At 41.0% G+C, this 20,220-nt stretch overlaps 1 protein-coding gene across 2 annotated transcripts in view; it reads right to left on the bottom strand.

The window, feature by feature from the left end:
- Afg3l2 (AFG3 like matrix AAA peptidase subunit 2) overlaps positions 1-20,220 on the bottom strand; it is a 50,795-nt gene that overhangs the window by 1,746 nt on the left and 28,829 nt on the right. For both annotated transcript variants that reach the window (XM_070029612.1, XM_070029613.1), the window contains 7 exons: positions 18,778-18,931; positions 16,027-16,134; positions 15,810-15,935; positions 12,943-13,053; positions 11,077-11,192; positions 6,654-6,854; positions 4,551-4,745 (listed from right to left, as the gene is read on the bottom strand). In XM_070029612.1, coding sequence (XP_069885713.1) covers positions 4,551-4,745; positions 6,654-6,854; positions 11,077-11,192; positions 12,943-13,053; positions 15,810-15,935; positions 16,027-16,134; positions 18,778-18,931 — 1,011 coding nt within the window. The remainder of the gene's footprint in view (positions 1-4,550; positions 4,746-6,653; positions 6,855-11,076; positions 11,193-12,942; positions 13,054-15,809; positions 15,936-16,026; positions 16,135-18,777; positions 18,932-20,220) is intronic.

The following is a 20,220-nucleotide window of genomic DNA, read 5'->3' as shown; positions in this document are numbered from 1 at the left end:
AGTTTCTCTTAAATAGCATTCATAGATAAATAATGAAATTCTCCAAGGATACAAAAGAAAAATACAACCAGGTAGAACATGCCTGTAATCCCAGCACTTGGCAGAGGCAGCAGGATTATGAGCTTGTGGTCAGTGTGTGCTACATGGAAGCTTCCACCACCAAAAATAAAAATTAAAAAAAAGTAATACCGTGTATCTACAGAGGGGGCAGGCTGGAAAGAAGGAGGGGTGCATGGAAAAAGTAGTTGAAAAAACAACAAAGACAACAAAAAAGCAGAGAGACAAAGTGAAGCCATGAAAGTAAGTACCTGCTGGGGTGTAGCTTAAAGTGGTGGATTACCTACTACAGCCTAGTAAGCAGAAGGCCCTGAGTTCTATCTTCAGGACTACCAAAGAAAGAAAAGATACATCCTGAACCACAAATTTGACACTACCCCACACATTTTAAAGGCTATGCAAAAAGAGACAGGTGACCAGTTCTGAGTGTGGGTGGTGACAGTATCAAGAGAGTGGGAACCGCATATGCAAATCATATCTTGTAAAGAAAACTATACACTGAACGAACTCATAAAACACATCTAGTTTCTCAAGTAACTCCCACCTCATCTCCTCCCTCTGCAGTTCCCAGTGAATGTAATGTCTTTTAAGATATAAAATAGTGAAAAATCACCTTTTCTAATTTTTAAAACGTAATTGTGCAGTATGAGAATAGGTAGTAAAAATTGGTCTTTTTTTTTTTTTTTTTTTTTTTTGTCAGTCGTGAGTCTTGAACTCTGGGCCTGGGCGCTGTCCCTCAGCTCTTCAGCTACCGCTCTACCACTTGAGCCCACAGCACCACTTCTGGTTTTCTGGTGGTTAACTGGAGATAAGAGTCTCGTGGACTTTCTTGCCCAGGCTGGCTGTGAACCACGATCCTCAGCTCTCAGCCTCCTTAGTAGCTAGGATTACAGGTGTGAGCCACCAGTGCCCGGCTTGAATATAATAACACTTTTAAAAAGTCATCAACTTGGAGGCATTTCAGTTTCTTGCATTTTTTTCCCTGTTGAGATCTCACTGTGCTCAGACTTGCCTCAAACTCCTTGGCTATCCTCCTGCCTTAGACTCCTGAGTTGCTGAGACTGAAGACATGCACCACTATGCTTGCTTTTGTCTCTATATATTTCCATCTATCTCTAAGAGATAAGGACTCTCTAAAAACCCTGAATATGCTGATTTTTTTAAATAAGTTCTGGGGGAAATAACAGCTTTAGGATTTCTTCTTAGACCACTTTTAATTCTCAATAAATGTACATACACACTCAAAACAGTTATGGCTCACTACTTAAACTTTAATAAGGTCTTTTAGCCCAATACACCAACATTATTTTAACAGGTTACATAAAAAGCTATTATTGACTACTATCCCAGCTACTCAGGAGGCGAAGACCTGAGTATAGCAGTGCAAAGCCAACTCTGGCAGAAAAGTCCTTGGGCCTCAATTTGCCTTGTGAAGGTTAAAATATGTTTGTGACTTTAACTAAGTATCACTATCCCACAATACTGTGAAGTTTGTGAAATTTATGTAATCACTTAATCTCAACAAAAAAAATTTTTTAAGAAGTCCTTGAGACTCATCTCCTATTAACCACCAAAAAGCCAGAAGTAGAGCTGTGGCTCAACTGGTAAAGCACTAGCTAGTCTCAAGCAAAAAAACCCTAAGGGACAGGACCCAGGCCCTGAGTTCAAGCCCCAAGACCAGCATGTGTGAGTAGACAAACATGTGTGCATGTGCACTCACACACGCACATGTGCACACACACACACACACATATCCCACACACTATTGAGACCTATCACATTCTTTTTTTCATCCCAAGCCTTCAAATTCTAGCACATCTCAGTCAGACTGGCCACATTTCAAGTGCTTGGTGGTTACTTGTAGCTGCCATAGAGATAGCACAGACTGAAGGTGAGTGGCAAGGGCTCTGCCACTTATAACTTTACCCAGTCACTTGACCTGTCATCTGATCTCTCTTTGCCTATAAGTGGGGATAACATTGAAGCTGCAGGATTTTTAAGGTTCCTAAAAGCTACCTCAGCAATACCTGGTACACAAGCTAGTTGGTCCTGGGCAGCCCCACTTGTCACAGATCTCCAGCCCCTCTCCTCTCTCTGGGTTCCCAGAGCCTAACTGGCTCAACATTGTTCTTAGCTTGTTTAACTTTCTCTGATGGGCCAGAGGGCACTTCAAAATCCTATGGTGTTTCAAGACTCTTGCTGCATTAAACAAGCTTTTCTTTCAACAAGCACTTCCGTGTCACACATTGTTAGTATGGAAGAATAAAATACCTGGGTTAAATTCCTACATCTACTCAATCATCTCTAGGCTTGGCAAATGGACTGCTTCCTCCTTCCCCTGTGACTCGACACAGCCTGCCCTCACATTACAGAGCTTATAATCTCAGAGAGCTCTCCTGCTGTCCTTTATAGCTCATCCTCTGTGGTTTTCAACAAGTGGTGTTTGTTGGCCTAGACCTCCCATCCACATTCATTTACAAATGTACACTCTAGCCAGGCACTGGTGGGTGTGTCTGTAATATTAGCTTCATGAGAGGTTCCAAACCAGCCCAGGTAGGAAATAAAAACCTATTTTAAAAAAACGCAAAAAACGGGCAAAAGGCATGGTACAGAAACAGAGCACCTGCTTAGAAAGTGCAAAGCCTGGAGTTCAAACCCCAAAATAAACTCCACTGTAGCCCTTCATTATTATCTCTCCTCCTGCCACTAGTCTCCAGTCGGTGGCTAATACTAGAAGTTTCTTTGGGCTTTTAAGAGTTTTCTTCTTTTCTGTTCTCTATACTTATTAATTTATACCTCTCTTTATCTTGTCTGTGCTGCCATCATCAGAAGCACCTAGGAACTGTTACAGAGTGCCTGCAGCTGCCTTGAGCTGGCATTCTTGTTTTGCCATCCCATTTAGGCTAGCACACTGTAGCCACTCACCTTCAGTAATGAACTTGAGATGCAACCAAACCCAGCTTCTTGCACATTCTAAGCAAATACCGTGCACTGAGCTATACTTCTGTTGTAAACAATGAACTTCCAACATACTTGTTCAAGGTTCTTTAAAAAACAAGAAGACCAAATTGGGCATGGTAGCGCATAACTCTAATCTCAGTACTGAGCTGCTAAGGCAGGAGGATCATGAGTCTAAGACCAGCCTGGGCAACACAGTAAGACTGTCTCTCATGCACAAAAGAAAACTTCAAAAACTGAAAAAACAAAACAAAGCAAGTGAGCTGGGTTTGACCGTTTTTCTCATTTTTTTCTGCATCAAGGCTCTGAGCTTGAGCTCAGAGCCTTGGGCTGTCACTTGGCTTTTCTGCCAAGTGATATGCTTTTCCCACCATGCCTCTGGTGGAAGGACCTGATTATGCCTAGGCCAGCCCTCCTGGGTATGTGTTCTCCTCTTGCCCTCTCCTTCACTGTGACTAGATCACCCTTCAAGATGCAATTCCAGCCCAGCTTCTAAAACCTTCTTGGGCCACTCTGTCCACTCTGACCATTCCTGCTGCATGGCCATGTTTTGTGGCTGCTGGGTCTCTCTCCAGTAATGCAGGCAGTATGGATTCCTCTGGCTTTGCCTAGCATAGCTTCTCAAATTGCTGACTGAACATTACAACTTAGAATATTATTTTAGTTGTATCTTATAAAAGGCCTTCTCATTTAAATTTTACATGAACATATCATGTTGAAAGAACAAAAAAAAATCAATTGTGGCTTCATGCATTCTAAATAATTAAGGGAATCCACTGAGTTCAGAGGGTCCAAACTTTTGTAGGTGCTACCAAATGAGATATAAATGAAAATGCAAAGAGTGTGTGTGTGTGTGTATGTGTGTATGTGTGTGTGTGTGTGTGTGTGTGTGTGTGTGTGTGTGTGTGTGTGTGTGTGTGTGTATGCATGCGTGTATTGGGGTTTAAACACAATGTCAGGATGCTATCTATTAGCTTTTTTGCTCAAGGCTGATGCTCTACTTCTTGAACCAAAGCTGTACTTCTGGCTTTTTGCTGGAGATAAAGAATCTAATAGACTTTTCTGCCCAGGCTGGCTTCAAACTGCAATCCTCAGATTCTAGCCTCCTAAGTAGCTAAGATTATAGGTATGAGCCACCAGTCCCTGGCACAAACGCATATTTGTTCATGGAAATTCACAATCAAGCCAAAGGTAATTTTCATATGCCAATTTCCTACTTACCTATTTTTTTGTTTTGTTTTTGCCCCTTTTAAAAAAATCTCTCACGACTTATCCCTGAGCTGAAAACCAAATGGCAGATCCCAACAAGGCAACTGTGTTTCTCACCTGGGAGTTCTAGAGAAGTAAGCTGGAAGGAGCACAGGCCAGCTTGCTTGACATTTCCAGACCTCAGTGAGAGGAGTTCTCCCCTATCTCCCCACGAGCCAGGACAGCACTGCTTCTGCTGCCCCACAGTCCAGAGCGAAGGAATTCTCAAGTCCAGACACCAACTAAACAATTTAACCTTATTTTATGCAAAACTGTGTAGTACCTACCTTCTCCACATCAGCTTTCTTTTCTGTGAGGAGTGCCACTGTTCTTTTATAAGCTTCACTAATGAGTATGCGTACTTCATCATCTATGAGTCTGGCGGTAGCTTCGCTGTAAGGCTTCTCTAATACCATGTCCCCCTGACGCGGCAGATCAAAGGAGATCTGTCCAACCTTTTCATTCATGCCAAACTGCACAATCTGAAGAACATGACAGTGGTGGTTAGACAGGGCAGCTAATAGGCAAGATGTATACAGTGGCCTGGGGCTGGCAAAGTGGACACAGTGCTCTGTAAAACTGAGCAGAGGCATGTTTTCAACTCCTTAACTGGTAGCACAGAATCAGAAAGCCACAGGCAATTTCAATAAGAGCAGGGGACAAGCCCAACACCTCTGTAGCCTGAATATATTGGTCTTCACTGTATGATGGAAACTGAGAAGCAGGAGGCACCTGATGCACCAAGACAATGACAAGGAACCTGCAACAGCCTCTCTCTGAAAGTGCACACCAGCCTGAGAACAGTTGACACTGGACAGGTGTTTGTCATGTTCCCTTGCACTGAGGCCAACAGTGTGGCCCTAACCTAGCTAGCACATCATGAAGAACCTTTGAACTGACCAGAAAAGAGGTCAGACAGAAGTGGAGAGCAAGCAGAGAGAGGAGCATGGAAAGCAAGAAAACAGTGCTTTACCACTGGGTGCAAACAACAGGGACCCTAATGTGACTCCATCACCCTCCTCTCTCCTGAGAGCAGCAGAATACTGCATGCAGAAGTAGCAGTAAAAAAAACACCTTAGGAAGTTATGAGAAAAAGAAACTGCAAAATTGGGTCTCTATAGACAAGAAAATCAGACAAACAAGTCTACTACACAGAGGAAGCTACTCTTCCAGAAACAGCTAAAGAAATCAGCAAAGTGATAGAAAATATGAAAAAATGGCATGAATCAAAACAAAGACTCATGAGGTGCTAGAATGTATGAAAAAATTATTTCTAGGAGAAAAACTTATTTATTTATTATTTATTTAGTCATGGGGCTTGAATTCTGGGCCTGAGCGCTGTCCCTCAGCTCTTCAGCTCAAGGCTAGTGCTCTACCACTTGAACTACAGTGCCACTTCCAGTTTTCTGGTGGTTTCATGGACTTTCCTGCCTGGGCTGGCTTTGAACTGTAATCCTCAGATCTAAGCCTCCTGAGTAGCTAGGATTACAGGCATGAGCCACCTGGGCCTGGCGAGAAAAACTATTTTAAAAATAAAGATTAGCTACTTGAATGGTAGAGAACTGGGAGAACTACAGTTCAAGGCCAGCCTGGGGAAAAAAAGATAGCAAGACTTCATCTTAGTAAAGTGTGGTGGAACACATCTATCGTCCTTGCTCTGTGGGAAATATACATAGGAGAATCAAAGTCTTAGGCAGGCTGAGACCTAAAGCAATATCCAATTTAAAAAACAGCTAGAAGCAAAAAAGCCTAGGTACAAGGTCCTGAGTCCTAGTAATGAAGAAGGAATAAGTACTAAAGATTAAATTTGAATGTGAAAAGAACAAATAATCCTAAGAAAGAGCTAAGAAAGGGAAAATGAAACATAAAAAATGACTAGTAACAAATAACAATCTTTTTTTAAAATGAGGCACCGTAAATAACTGGCGAAAGTGACAGACACAGATAACAGGCAAAGAGCAGCCAGATGAAAAACAGAAATTCCTGAATAAAGCTGTTTCTATCTAGTTCAAAGGCAGCTGACTCTCCTGTTGGGGGATGCGGGCAGCAGCGGGAGAAGTTAGGAAAACAAGGACAGATCCTAGCAGCCAGGAGAGAGACTGGCCAGGCAGAGGTCGGTGACAGGGGACAGGCAGGTGGGGAGGTTCATGTCCAGGGCCTGTCCAATTGTGGAATCAACATGAAACTTGATTTATGTAAGTTGTAAATACCGCTGCATCAAAAAAAGTTCATTTCTATAAGTTTTGATTGGCTTAAGATGGATTTAGGAACTAATTCTTGCTCAAAAAGTAGAAACCAGTGAAGCACAGCTGTGCTGTCTGTTCCATGTGAACTCTCCTTTCTCAGGCAAAACAAGAACAAGAGGCAGAAGCCCCTTTCCTCAGCCTCACCTGGGCATATGCACTCTGTGTGACCTTCCTCAAGTCGTCTTGAGCGCCAGTTGTTATTCTTCCAAAGAAGATCTCCTCAGAGACCCGGCCACCCAGAGTCATGCACATCCTGTCCAGGAGCTGCTCCTTAGTATATAAGTACTGCTCCTTTGGCAAATACTGAGCATAACCCAATCCTTTGCCTCGTGGGATGATGGATACCTGGTGAGGAAAATACATTTACAGCAGTGAGAGCCCACTCCCAAATACAGACTGGTAAAGCTAAGAGGAAGACAAATACCACCGGCTGGGCCAGCCACTGGCCTTGGCTAGACAAGCAGATTGAAGGTATACAAGTTCCTTTCTGGATAACCTTCCATTAAGAGTTCTCCAAAGCGCCTCCTGACTTAAAAAAAAAAAACAAAAAACCCAACACAAATTGTTCTATCATTACCAAATGAACCCTGGTCCATCTCTGGAATTCTACCAGCAAACCACACAGGTTGATCACTCCAGTCATGCCTACCTCCCCACTGGAGACTAAGGCCCACAGGGCCTTTTTTTTTTTAGCAGTTAACTTTATAAAGCTCAATGAGTTGCTTTTGGTTTTTGGCAGTACTGGGGTTTGAATTCAGGGCCTAACATTTGCTAGGCAGACACTCTACCACTGGAGTATACTAACCCCAGACCCTTAGTCATTTTTCTGATACAGTCTGTTTTTTGCCCAACCACCCTAGACTGTTATCCTCCTGTTCATGCCTTCCACTAGGTGGGATGTTAGGCATATACTAGCACAACTAGATTTTTGATTGAGAGATGTGTGTGTGTGTGTGGTGGGATGTTAGGCATATACTAGCACAACTAGCTTTTTGATTAAGATGGGTGTGTGTGTGTGTGTGCAACTAGATTTTTGATTGAGAGATGTGTGTGTGTGGTGGGATGTTAGGCATATACTAGCACAACTAGCTTTTTGATTGAGATGGGTGTGTGTGTGTGTGTTGAGATCTGAGGATCTCTCAACCACAGTTTAAAGCTAGACCAGGCAGAAAAGTTTACAAGATAAGCAATTAATCAGTAAAGTGCTAGACAACTGAATGTGTGGTTCAACTGGTAAAGTGACAGTTTTAAATGAAAAATCTGAGTGAGAGAGCAAGAGGCTCTCAGTTTAAGCTCTGGTGCTGGCAAAAATAAAAAAATAAACAAATTAAATGCAAGCTATCCTATTATGAATACAGTAGAAACAATAATTTAAATATTTAAAAGTATATATTAGGCTGCAAAGCAAACAGCACAATACTCAAACTTCTGACCAAAGACACAAAATGTTGTCATTATGCCCAAAAACTTCTCTTAAACACGTCTTTTATTTCCAGTCCCAGGTAATTGCTGCTGAAAGGTAATTTATTCTTTCCAGACTTGCATATAAATGTAACCACACAGTGTGTCTGCCTTTCTCATTTTAGTATCAGTCCACAATTCCAGGTATATTTAGTCCATTTATTTTTACTGTTATGTTCATTACACAGCACAGACATATCTAACATCCATGCCATTTTTGGTGGACAGTAGGTTTCTTTTCAGCTTGATACAGCAGGGGTCTTTGTGTGGACATGTTTCTGTGTACCTTGGATATATATTAAGAATCATGGTCACAGAAATGTTAATAAGAGTCCTGTCAGCAATGAGTAAGTGTTCCAATTGCTTCAGTGCTCTTCATGCTTACCAATACTGTTTTATTAAGTTTCAACCATTCTAGTTAGTACATTTCACTTTTTTTTTTTTTTTTTGGTCATGGGGCTTGAACTGTGGGCCTGGGGCTATCCCTCAGCTCTTCAGCTTAAGGTAAGACTAGCACTCTACCACTTGAGCCACACAGCACCACTTCTGGTTTTCTGGTGGTTTAGTGGAAATAGGAGTCTCACGGACTTTGCTGCCTAGGCTGGCTTTGAACCATGATCCTCAGAGCTCAGCCTCCTGAATAGCTAGGATGACAGACGTGAGCCATCAGCACCCAACTAACATTCCGCTATCTTACTGGTGACCAATGATACCACTTTATGTATTTAATACCCATCCATATCATTTATGGTAAAGCAGATACTCAAATCTTTACCCACTGTTTTTATTGGGTTGCTAATTTTCTTTTTGAGTTTTAGGAGTTATTTATGTATTTTAGATATAAGCCCTCTCACATATACATATTAAAAACATCTGAGTATATTTTTCATTTTCATAATAGTGTCTTTCAAAGACTTAAAATATTTTTCCTGTTTTGATGGTACTAAGATATGAACTCAGGATTTGTACTTGACTACGCAGGTATTTTGCCCACCTGAGACATATCTCTAGCCCCTTTGTTGCTTTATTCTTCAGATATGGTTTTGTGTTTTGGCCCAGAGTCTCAGACCACAATCCTGCTTTCTATAGCCCTAGCATAGCTAGGATGGTAGACATGCATCACCATATCTTGCTGGTTTGTTAATAGCTCCAAATCACAATGCTCCTGATGTCTACCTCCTGAGGAGCCAGGATTATAGGCATGAGCCATCACAACTAGTCTTAAAGTCAATGTTTTTTTATTTCAGTGAGATCCCATTTAACATTTTCTGATTTTTTTTATGCTGTAAGAAATTTCTGCATATACAAGGCCACAAAAAGTTTTTACCTATATTTTTTCCTCAAAGTTTTAGTTTTTTGTTGTTGTTTTTTGCTGGTCATGGGCCTTGAACTCTGGGCCTGGGTGCTATCCCTGAGCCTCTCTGTGCTCAAAGCTAGCATTCTATCTCTTGAGCTATTGCACCTCTTTTGGCTTTTTCTGAGTAGTTTATTAGAGATAAGAGTTTCATGGACTTCCCTGCCCAGGCTGGCTTTGAACCACAATCCTCAGATCTCAGCCTCCTGAGTAGCTAGGATTGCAGGAGTGATCTACCAATGCCCAGCTCAAAGTTTTAGTTTTAATGATCAACTCAAATTAATTTTGGTACATGAAACAAGAGTCAATGTTCACTTTTTTTTCTTCAGATGAATGCTTAGCTATCAGAATCAATTAATAAGACAATCTTTCTTCTCACTGAATTGTGGTATTTGCACTCTGCTTCTCTCACTGGTCTCTGCCAGTGTACTAGCCTTCATCACAGCAGCTATGTACAGTCTTAAAACACCAAGTGGTGTTTACACCTTCAATTTAGTTTAGCTCATCCGTATTTCCATACAATTTTAGATTCAGCTTCACAATTCCCACAAAAATGTCTTTTGAAGCTAGATGTGTAGGTCACTGGTAGATTATTTACCTAGCATAAGGCCCAGGGTTTGATATCCAGCACCACAGGAAAAACTGTGATAATAATTGTGATAAAAAACTACAATGAAACTATAGGTCAATTTGAGAGGAACTGACATAATGTTCAAAAAACATAGCACGTCTGTTTTTATTTAGGTCTTAATTCAATGTACAAGCACTACAAATACTTTTTAAATCTATCCCTCTGTATTCCATGTTTTCAGATGTTACTGAAATGGAATTGAATTCTCATAATTTCGTTTTCCAACTGCTTGTTCCTAATCTATAGAATACGATTGACCTTTATATACTGAACCTGAATTCTGCAACGTCGCAACTTATGAGTTCTAGTGGCTTCTCTCTAGATTCTTTAGTGTTTATGTAGACTCTATACTCCTCTGCATCTCTCTTGCTTCAGGTTTCAGGCTTCTGACATGGAGGGTAGGTGAGTGAGTAGACAGTCAAGAGGCTGCTTTCTGTCACCTGTGATGTACTGGTCTAAGGAATGCATACAGTTGAAATTACAGATTCTAAATTACTCCATGTGCTGTCTCTCAGGTATCTATTTCCTGTCAGACTTTCTGGGGTTTCCCTGTATACATAAAGTTTTATGAAATCAACCAGTGATTTGGATAGTTTCTACTCAGATCTGAGTCTCGGTTTTGTTTTGTTTTTTTTTGTCGGACGTGGGGCTTAAACTCTGGGCCTGAGCACTGTCCCTCAACTCTTCAGCTCAAGGCTAGCACTCTACCACTTGAGCTACAGCGCCACTTCCGGCTTTCTGGTGGTTTATTGTAGATAAAGAGTTTCACAAACTTTCCTGCCAGGGCTGGCTTTGAACCCCGATCCTCAGATCTCAGCCTCCTGAGTAGCTAGGATTACAGGCGTGAGCCACCAGCACCCGGCTGAGTCTCGGCCTTCTATGCTTTTCTTGCTTCTAGGATTTGTCTGTTGAAATTCTAGTATTATTCAAATCCTGAGCTCTCTTCTTGTCTACCCAAGATGTTCAATGTTCCATCACTTGTGTAGAGGTTATGAAAAACCCACATGCTTACAATTTGAAGCACTGTGGCTGCTAGCTTATCCTTTGTGGAAGTGAAGCTCCCTGCTGAAGTGAGACCTCACACACTGAGCTGACCACCTATGTCTGACACACTGCTTCACCTTTAAGAGGGGGTCTGCATGTTCCAGGTACCAGCCGGCAACTGCATGACCTGCTTCATGGTATGCCACTGTCTTTTTCTCCTCGGGCTGCAGAACTTGGGTTTTCTTCTCCAAGCCTAATAAAATGTAACAAAAACCCAAATCATAGTATTAGTGATACTGACTTTAAAAAATAATTATACATGGCTGGGATGTGGCTCAAGTGGTAGAGCATCTGCCTAGCAAGTGCAAAGCCCTTTACCTTATATATACACCTACCAAGCAATACAATGCTATCCACTCTCTTGACTAAAATGTATCTTAATGACTAAGCTGCCTACAATAATTTAAAAATTCCTAATCAACTCTGAAATATACCCAGCAAAAACATGCATTCATTATCTTAATCCCAGGCACATTTTTTTTTTTTTGCTGGTCGTGGGGCCTGAACTCTGGGCCTGGGCGCTGTCCCTCAGCTCTTCAGCTCAAGGCTAGTGCTCTACCACTGGAGCCACAGCGCCACTTCCGGCTTTTTCTATTTATGTGGTATGCTGAGGAATCGAACCCAGGGCCTCATGCTTGCAAGGCATGCATTCTACCGCTGAGCTACCTTCCCAGCCCCGGCCAGGCACATTTTTATCCTAATTCTTCCACTCCTCTAGGCCACATATGCAGTTTAGATAAATAAACAGAAATGGAAAATAAAATTTAGCACTCTGCTCACTTGACTTAGGTCAATGTGAAATATAAAATTCATAGGCAACAGAAAGTCTGGAAAGATCTAGGGTATTCAGCCTCAAGTTCTGGAAAAATAAAGGTGCTTGGTGTTCTGTTTGTAATGGAAGGCAGAAGGCAGAGAAGTACTGATGGTGGAAGACGTGGAAGCACCCATTCAGAGCTTGTACAGGCTAATTCTTAGCAGCCAACACACTGACTAGAGAGTGCATGAGGCCAGACAGTTAGCCAAGGGAACATGAGAGTCAATTCAATGTATAACTCTAGAGACATAGAGTCTCTCACAGAAGAGTTTGTACTGACATCAGCATCAGCAAGAGACCTAGAGGACCTCAGTATAAGACAAATTCTCAGCTTGCAGAGGTGGGCCTATGCTTGCACCTCACCCAATAGATGGCAAACCATGATGTTGCATTCCATACTAATCTACATTACATTGTGACAGAAGCTATATACCCGCAACAAGTAAGTCCCACAGAGTTGCCAGGGTCAAAAGTTATAAAGGATGAGCTAGGAAGCCTTCCTTTTCTATAAATATTGCAGTGCTGGGGATCAAACCCACGGCTTTGGCATACTAAGTACACATTCTACTACTTGGCCTCAATAAGCACCTCTTGCCTATCTGAAAAAACAAAGCATTCCCCCATAGCTTCTCCCAAGAGAGGTTCCCTTTCTCAGCATGCTACGTTATTAAAAAACAACTATTCATGACTTCCATACACAGTGACAGCTAATAGACAGGCACACTCCTACCTACCACAGAGCAAGGAGAGGAGGCCTGAACACCCAGCAGCATAAGCAGGCCTGAGCAAGCTTAGTGAGTCCCACAGCTCAAAGGATAAACTTTGTTTCTAGATCTCAGCAAACAGAGAAGTCAGATGCCTCAAATGATCAGTTTTTAAAAAAATTTGAGGTGGATATTGTACAAAGAGAAATGTATTCATTACTTGACTTATGAAAACTGTAACCCCTCTGTACATCACCTTATTAATAACAATTTAAAAGAAAAAAATTTAGATGGTAGTCTCATTATGTAGCCCAGGCTGGCTTCAAACTTGAGATTATCTTGTCTCAGCCATCTCAGGGTTGGGATTATAGATATGTACCACCACGCTTATGCTTTTTATTAGCCTTTACATTCAGCTGCCTTACCACCGATCACTCGTTCAATTGCTTGCTCAAAGTGTTTTTCATTTATAGAATCTGAGAGGTGTCTTGCAGCAATCAAAGCAGCTTCATTGCAGACATTGGCAACATCAGCTCCTACAGAAGGAACACATGGAATCGCTTAGCTACCAAAACACTCTCCAACCAACATGATAGAGAACAAAGTTATCTCAACCAGTAGTGCATGTGCACAGCTCTTATGGATATATAATTTAGCTCAATCCAGGAGAATATTAAGATCCTGCAGCATTTTATACCAGTCTAAGACAATCTTGGCCCTCTAAATTGAGATGAAAGAATTAGTAGTAAGTAGATCATTACAGACAGTATTGTACCTTAACAGATCATGTGTCTCATTAAGCAGCAAATTAAGACAGTAATCAAAAATACAAATTAACTCAATTTTACTATCTCTGCAAAAGTCATTTTAGGGAACAAGCTTACATAAAATCACAAACATTTTTACTAGCATTAAAATAATCTAATACATCTGGCTGAATTACTCAATTTAAATATGTAAAAGTTTATCAAATACTTTTTAAACCCATAAGCACCTTTACATGATCAAATTAAGAATATATTAAGCTATACCATGGTATATGTGCTCAATAAAATACAAAACACTGAAAATTCCATGGTCCACACACAAGAATTAAGTAAAACACCAGAACTCCTATGACATTTAATATGACCATATTCTAGCCATACAATTGTATAAAACCTTCTATTCTAAAATATAACTTTTAATTTTGAGTTTAGGAAGGATAAGGAATAAGAAAGATACTAATTTATATTTTAAAAAGCTTATGGAATTAAACACACCAAAAGATATTCAGTATCACCAGTTACTTAGAAAATGCAAATCAAAACCTCAATGAAAACCATTTCAAGCCCTGGGATGGCTAATCAAAGACAATAGTGAGGATTGGGGAGGATGTGAGGGCACTGGCACAAAGTTCATACACTGCTAGTGAAAAGTAAAATGATTTATCCATTCAAATAGTTCCTCAAAAAGCCAAACATTATCATGCGACTCAGCAATCCCAATCCTAGGTGTATAAACTTACAAAAATGAAGATAAATGTCCACATAAATCTGCAGATGAGGGGCTGAGAAGGTGGCTCAGTGGTAGAGTGCTTGCCTTGCATGCATGAAGCCCTGGGTTTGATTCCTCAATACTACATAAGCAGAAAAAGTTGGAACTGGCGCTGTGAGTGGTAGAGTGCTAGCCTTGAGCTGAAGAGCAGAGGGACAGTGCCAAGGCCCACAGTTCAGGCCCCACGGCCGACAAAAAAAAAGTCTATAGATGAGCCAGATGTCAGTGGCTTCTGCCTGTAATCCTAGCTACTCAAGAGGTCAAGATCTGAGGATTAATGGTTCAAAATCAGTCCAGGCAGGAAAGTCCCTGTGAGAAAACATACAACAGAGGGTCCCATTAGCTGCACTGGACATTGATGAAAATGAACTAAGCAACTCAAGGACAGTGATGGGAGGGAGGGAATGAGAGGGCAAAAGGGAACAGCTGAGGGCTAGGAAGGTGGCTCAGTGGTAGAGTGCTTGCCATGCATGCATGAGGCTCTGGGTTCCATTCCTCAGCACCACATAAGCAGAAAAAAGCCAGAAGTGGTGCTATGGCTCAAGTGGTAGAGAGTTAGCCTTGAGCTGAAGAGCTAAGGGACAGCGCCCAGGCCCAGAGTTCAGGCCCCATGACCGACAAAAAAAAACAAAAACAAAAACAAAAAACAGAACAGCTGACACTAAACAAAAGGAAAGAAATGTACATATCACCTGATGTGAAAGAAATAGTATTATCAAAGCTCATAGAATTCACAAACTTTATAGACCCTGATAATAATAATTTGTCTCATGAAGGTTAAAATCTGTTTATGACTTTAACTATCACTATTTCATGTGAAATTTATGTAATCACTTAATCTCAATAAAAAAATTATTAAAAAGGTAGGAACCAGCCAAATATCCTTTATCTGACAAACAGGTGTATAAAATATAAAATAGCCATAACACTGAGTATTATTTGGCCATAAAAAGGAATGAGGGGCTGGGAAGGTGGCTCAGTCGTAGAGTGCTTGCCCAGTATACATAAGGCCCTGGGTTCGATTCCTCAGCACCACATAAGCAGAAAAAGCCGGGAGTGGTGCTGTGGCTCAACTGGTACAATGCTAGCTAGCTTTGAGCTGAAAAGCTGAGAGACAACGCCCAGCCCAGAGTTCGGGCCCCATGACCAAAAAAAAAAAGGGAATGAAATGTTGCTAACTGCTACCAAATCAATGAACTCTGAAAACCATATGCCAAGTGAATATACTAAGCCAGGCAACATAATCCATTTATATAAAATGTCCAAAACAGGAAAGTCTGAAAGACTAAAAGTAGATTAAGGTTTGCACAGGTTTGGCAGCCACAGAAAGACTGCTGATATTTCAAAATTAGACTATAATGATACAATTCTGAGTATACTAAAATTACTAAATTGTACATTTTATATGTGTAAAGACTACAAGTGTGTTAATTTCAACTCAGCAGCATTATAAACAAAGATCACTATGGATAAGAAGACAAGCTGTCAACCATAAGTCATAATCCACTTGAGAGGCAGTGAGAAGAGGGTAGAACACAGATGAAATGAGGCTGGATGTGATTTAATGATTGCTCATTCCTAAAGCTGATAGGTGCTGATGGGCTCACTACATACTTCCTATAATTCTATATGTTTGAAATCTGCCACAACTAGAAGGTAAAAATTATGTAGGAACCCCAAGGCAAGAGGTATAGGAGTGAACGGTACCAGATACTCATCAGGAATTTAGAAAAAGACAGTGGTGATTTCCACTCACCTGAAAACCCTGGAGTTAAGGATGCCAGCTTTCGGGCCAGTTTCTCCTTTTCCAGGGTATTGTCCAGTTTCAGTGGCCGAAGGTGAACTTTGAAAATAGAGGCTCTTCCTTTTATATCTGGTGGTCCTTTAGAAAGTATTTTCAAAGCAAAAAGATCACTGTAAGACAGTCACTCCTATCCCCACAGGTGGACCAAACTCAGTAAGTACTGTCTTACCAATAAAGATCTGCCTGTCAAAGCGGCCTGGCCTCATCAGTGCTGGATCCAGGATGTCAGGCCGATTGGTACCAGCCAAAATGACGACATTTGTTGTAGTATTAAAACCTGAGAAGACACAATGAACATGCAATGAGGACTAAATGACATAGAAAGGAAACTAAAGTGCCTATAAAGAAAGCTATGCTGCATTGAGCACAGCTTTCTACTGCTGTCCAGGGTTCCTAAAGTTAAAAATTTGAATTAGTTCTTACTATTCATCTTGTTCTTAGTGACCAAAATATAAGTTTCTGTAAATACTTACCTATATTTTAAAAAAATACTTGCTTTCATTAGCACATAATTATAGCTATTTATAGGGTAAAATTTACCATTTTGACACATGATTAGAAAAAAGGGATTATCCACCTCCTCACACTTAATATTTGTGTTGGGAGCATTCATTCAAAAATCCTACTAGCTGTTTTGAAATAGAATAAGCAACTTATTGTTGTTAAACATAGTTACCCTACCATGTTACAGATTAGACGTTATTCCAAAGCCAGGCATTGGTGGCTCATGCCTGTAATCTAGCTCCTCAGGAGTCTGAGAGCAGAAGGATTATGGTTCAAAGCCAGCTCAGGCAGAAATAGTCCCCTTGACTCCATCTCCAAAAATAACCAGGAGAAATCAGGCTGGAAGTATAGCTCAAGTGGTAGAGTGTCAGCCAAGTGAACAACGCAAGCAAGTGGAGTTCAAACCACAATCTTATTTTCTCCCTGCAAAGAGCTATTCCTAGTGAAGCATAGTAGTTCAGATGTGTAATCTCAGCTATGCAGGAGGTGGAAATCAGGAAGATTGTCATTCAAGGCTAGCCCAAGCAAAAAGTTAGTTAGTGAAATCTCCATGTCAACAAGCAAGCTAGGAGTGGAGGTTCACATCTATGATTCTTGCTACTGGGAGGCATGGGTCCAAAACACAAGGTCCTATCTGAAAATGAAAGCAAAATGGGCTTGGAGTGTAGTTCAAGTTAACTAGAAGTTTAGAAGATGGTCTTCTCAACTTTAAAAATGTTTTAAAACATATCAGGTTAAGTTTGTAAATGAAGTAATGACTTCCTGGACCACAAGCCACTATGTATCTGGGAACATATGACAACTTTCTTCTGTAATCTCTTCTCTAGACTTAAGATGCTCAGTTTCCCCCCCCAACCCCCAAAAAACAGTAAGAACCCTGGCACTGGAAGAACTGATGGTCTGATGTCCCCAAATATTGGGACTAAACACAGATGCTGCGTCCTGAAACCACACAATGGAACAGAATCTCAACCCTCTCATTTGGATATAATGCCTGGCTTCACTTTCTAAACCAGTGTGATTCCTGACATTGAGTTTTCCATTTCCCTTTCTGCACACACACACAGCCCTGTGTCCACATTCCTTCCAGGAGGAAGGATGCCATATCCTAGGAACTGGTTTTCCCAAATAAATGTACACTAAGTATTCAGTAGAAGCCATGCTTAAATTCTGAGTTTCCATCTTCCCTGGGTGAGTTGTTCAGTCTGAACCTCTTTCAATGCTGGATGACAGCAGTGAGCTACACTCCCAAGCAGCTTGGGTTTTCCTGATGCTTCAGACCACAAATGAAGAGAATAAAACTGTAATTCTTTTGTGAATCACTTCCCTAATTTATCTCTTATTCAACACGAACATCTTAGCATCAGCACTAATTTAAGACAAGCTATTAGGTGAGGAACACAAAGGCGTAATGCCTATGTGCATCTGATCATATAAAATAATATGTATCAAAATGAACTATGGGAAATGGAAACGAGGATTTTTCTTTGTTGCTTTCATTTTCTTTTTGTGTGTTTGTCCTTTTATCTGTCTTTGGGAGGGACAAAGGGTAAATAAATATAGTGGTACTCACTAGACACTTTGTTGAAAATGAACTATATGACCTGTGGATGGGGATGGGAAGGAAACCATAAGACAGCAAGAGAAGGAGTAACATTGTCCATAAAGAAATGTACTCATAGAAGGGGTGCTGTGGCTCAAGTAGTAGAGTGCTAGTCCTGAGCTGAAGAGCGCAGGGACAGCGCCCAGGCCCAGAGTTCAAGACCCACGACCCACCAAAAAAAAAAAAAAAAAAAGAAATGTACTCATTACCTGACATATTTAACTGTAATCTCCCTATACATCACCTTTATAGTAACAATACAAAAATAGAAATAATAGGGGCTGGGAAAGTGGCTCAGTGGTAGAGTGCTTGCCTTGCATGCATGAGGCCCTGGGTTTAATTCCTCAGCACCACATAAGCAGAAAAAGCCTGAAGTGGGTGCTGTGGCTCAAGTGGTAGACTGCTAGCCTTGAGCTGAAGAGCTGAGGGACAGCACACAGGCCCAGAGTTCAAGCCCCACAACAGACAATAAATAAATAAATAAATAAATAAATAAATAAATAAATAAATAAATAAATAAATACAATAAAAATAATAAGACAGGCTGGTAGACAAAGTACTGGTATAAAAGAATGTGTGTATTGTGTGTGTGCACATGTGTGTGCACACATACCCATGCACGCACACACATAAGCACATACATCCTGGAGTTTGAATTCAGGGCCTGGGTGCTGTCTCTAAGCTTTTTGCTCAAAGCTATTGCTAAAAGAGCACTTTTTTAAGGCTTTAGAAAATGTTTTAGTTTTTCTAACAATCTCATAGCAAGAACTGTCACTACATAAATATAAGAGACATCTAGAAGTGACACCTCACCATCCATCTCCACAAGTAGCTGATTGAGTGTGTTCTCCTGCTCGCTCTGCCCTCCGAAGTTGCCTCGTCCTCTCTTCCTTCCCACAGCATCAATCTCATCAATGAAGAGAATGCAAGGGGCATTTTTCCGAGCAAGGGCAAATAAGTCTCGGACCTTAACAAAAAGAGAAGGACAAGAGTCATTTGACAAGTGAGTACTATTTAGCTTCTAATAAAACTAAACCTCAGAGTAGGCACAGTGGCACATGCCAGTATTAGGGAAGCTGAGGCAGAAAGTTCCCAAGTTCAAGGTCAGCCTGAGCTAACTCTCACAAAACAAAACAACCCCTCCTGTCCCATGAAGACAACTGATGTGTGTTTCACATTGTACATTAATATTTTAAGACGTAAAAGTAGAGCTGGGTACCTGACTCATGCCTACAATCCTTACTACTCAGGAGGCTGAGATCTGAGGATCATGGTTTGAAGCCAGCCTGGGCAGGAAAGTATATTATGAGACCATTATCTCTAACCACCAAAAAGTCTAAAGTAGAACTGTGGTTCAAGATATAGAGCATTATCCTTGAGCAAAAAAGCCCAGGGGCAGCGCCCAAGCCCTAAGTCCAAGCCCCAAGACAGGCACACAAAATAAATCACAAGTAGCAAAAAAGAGGCAAATGTTGAGTAACTTGGTACCTGACTTGAGGTGACCATTTGTATAATCCATAAATTATTATACATGTAATGAGCTCTAACAATACTGCTATTTTTATCATACTAACAAATAGCTATTACACATTTTACCTTATACAAGACAACACAGTAAAGCTGTAACTTTTATATTTCTTGAAAAAGATTTCTCTGGGGCTTCTCCAGGGCATCTCCAGAGAAGCAGAGTCTTCCTAACAAGTCTGTACAACAACCACACAGAAAGGAAAGGCAAAGATGCTCCACAACCATCCAGCTGACCAATGCTGATCCTGCCCCCAACCTTGCCACCAGCTCCTTGCTCCCCTGTCATGCTGAGCAGGACCTTTCATCATGGAAGGAGGTTGATAGAAGCCGCAACCATCAGTCACATGCTCCTTCTAAGATGTACAGACAACCTCCCTGTGTTTCAGATCCTTTTCATTCCTAGGTCTTTGATCCATTTGGAGTTGATTCTGGTGCAGGGTGATATATAAGGATCTAACTTTAGTTTTCTATAAGTAATTAACCAATTTTGCCAGCACCATTCCTTCCATTCTATTTTTTTAGCTCCTTTATCGAAGATTAGGTGGTTATAGGTCTGTTTTGGACAAATGGGACTGCATGAAGTTGCAGAGCTTCTGCATGGCAAAGGACATAGCTAGCAAGATCAATAGAAAGCCCAGAGATTGGGAGAAGATCTTCACTAGCCATACAACGGACAAGGGTCTCATATCTAAAGTATACCTAGAACTTAAAAACTTAAATCCCCCCAAC

Source organism: Dipodomys merriami, unplaced genomic scaffold (genome assembly GCF_024711535.1).
Source record: "Dipodomys merriami isolate MVZ:Mamm:240054 unplaced genomic scaffold, mDipMer1.0.p SCAF_2, whole genome shotgun sequence".
In the NCBI taxonomy this organism is placed as follows: domain Eukaryota; kingdom Metazoa; phylum Chordata; class Mammalia; order Rodentia; family Heteromyidae; genus Dipodomys; species Dipodomys merriami.
The sequence above is the reverse complement of the archived record's forward strand: the minus strand, read 5'-3'. Positions and strand labels throughout refer to the sequence as shown.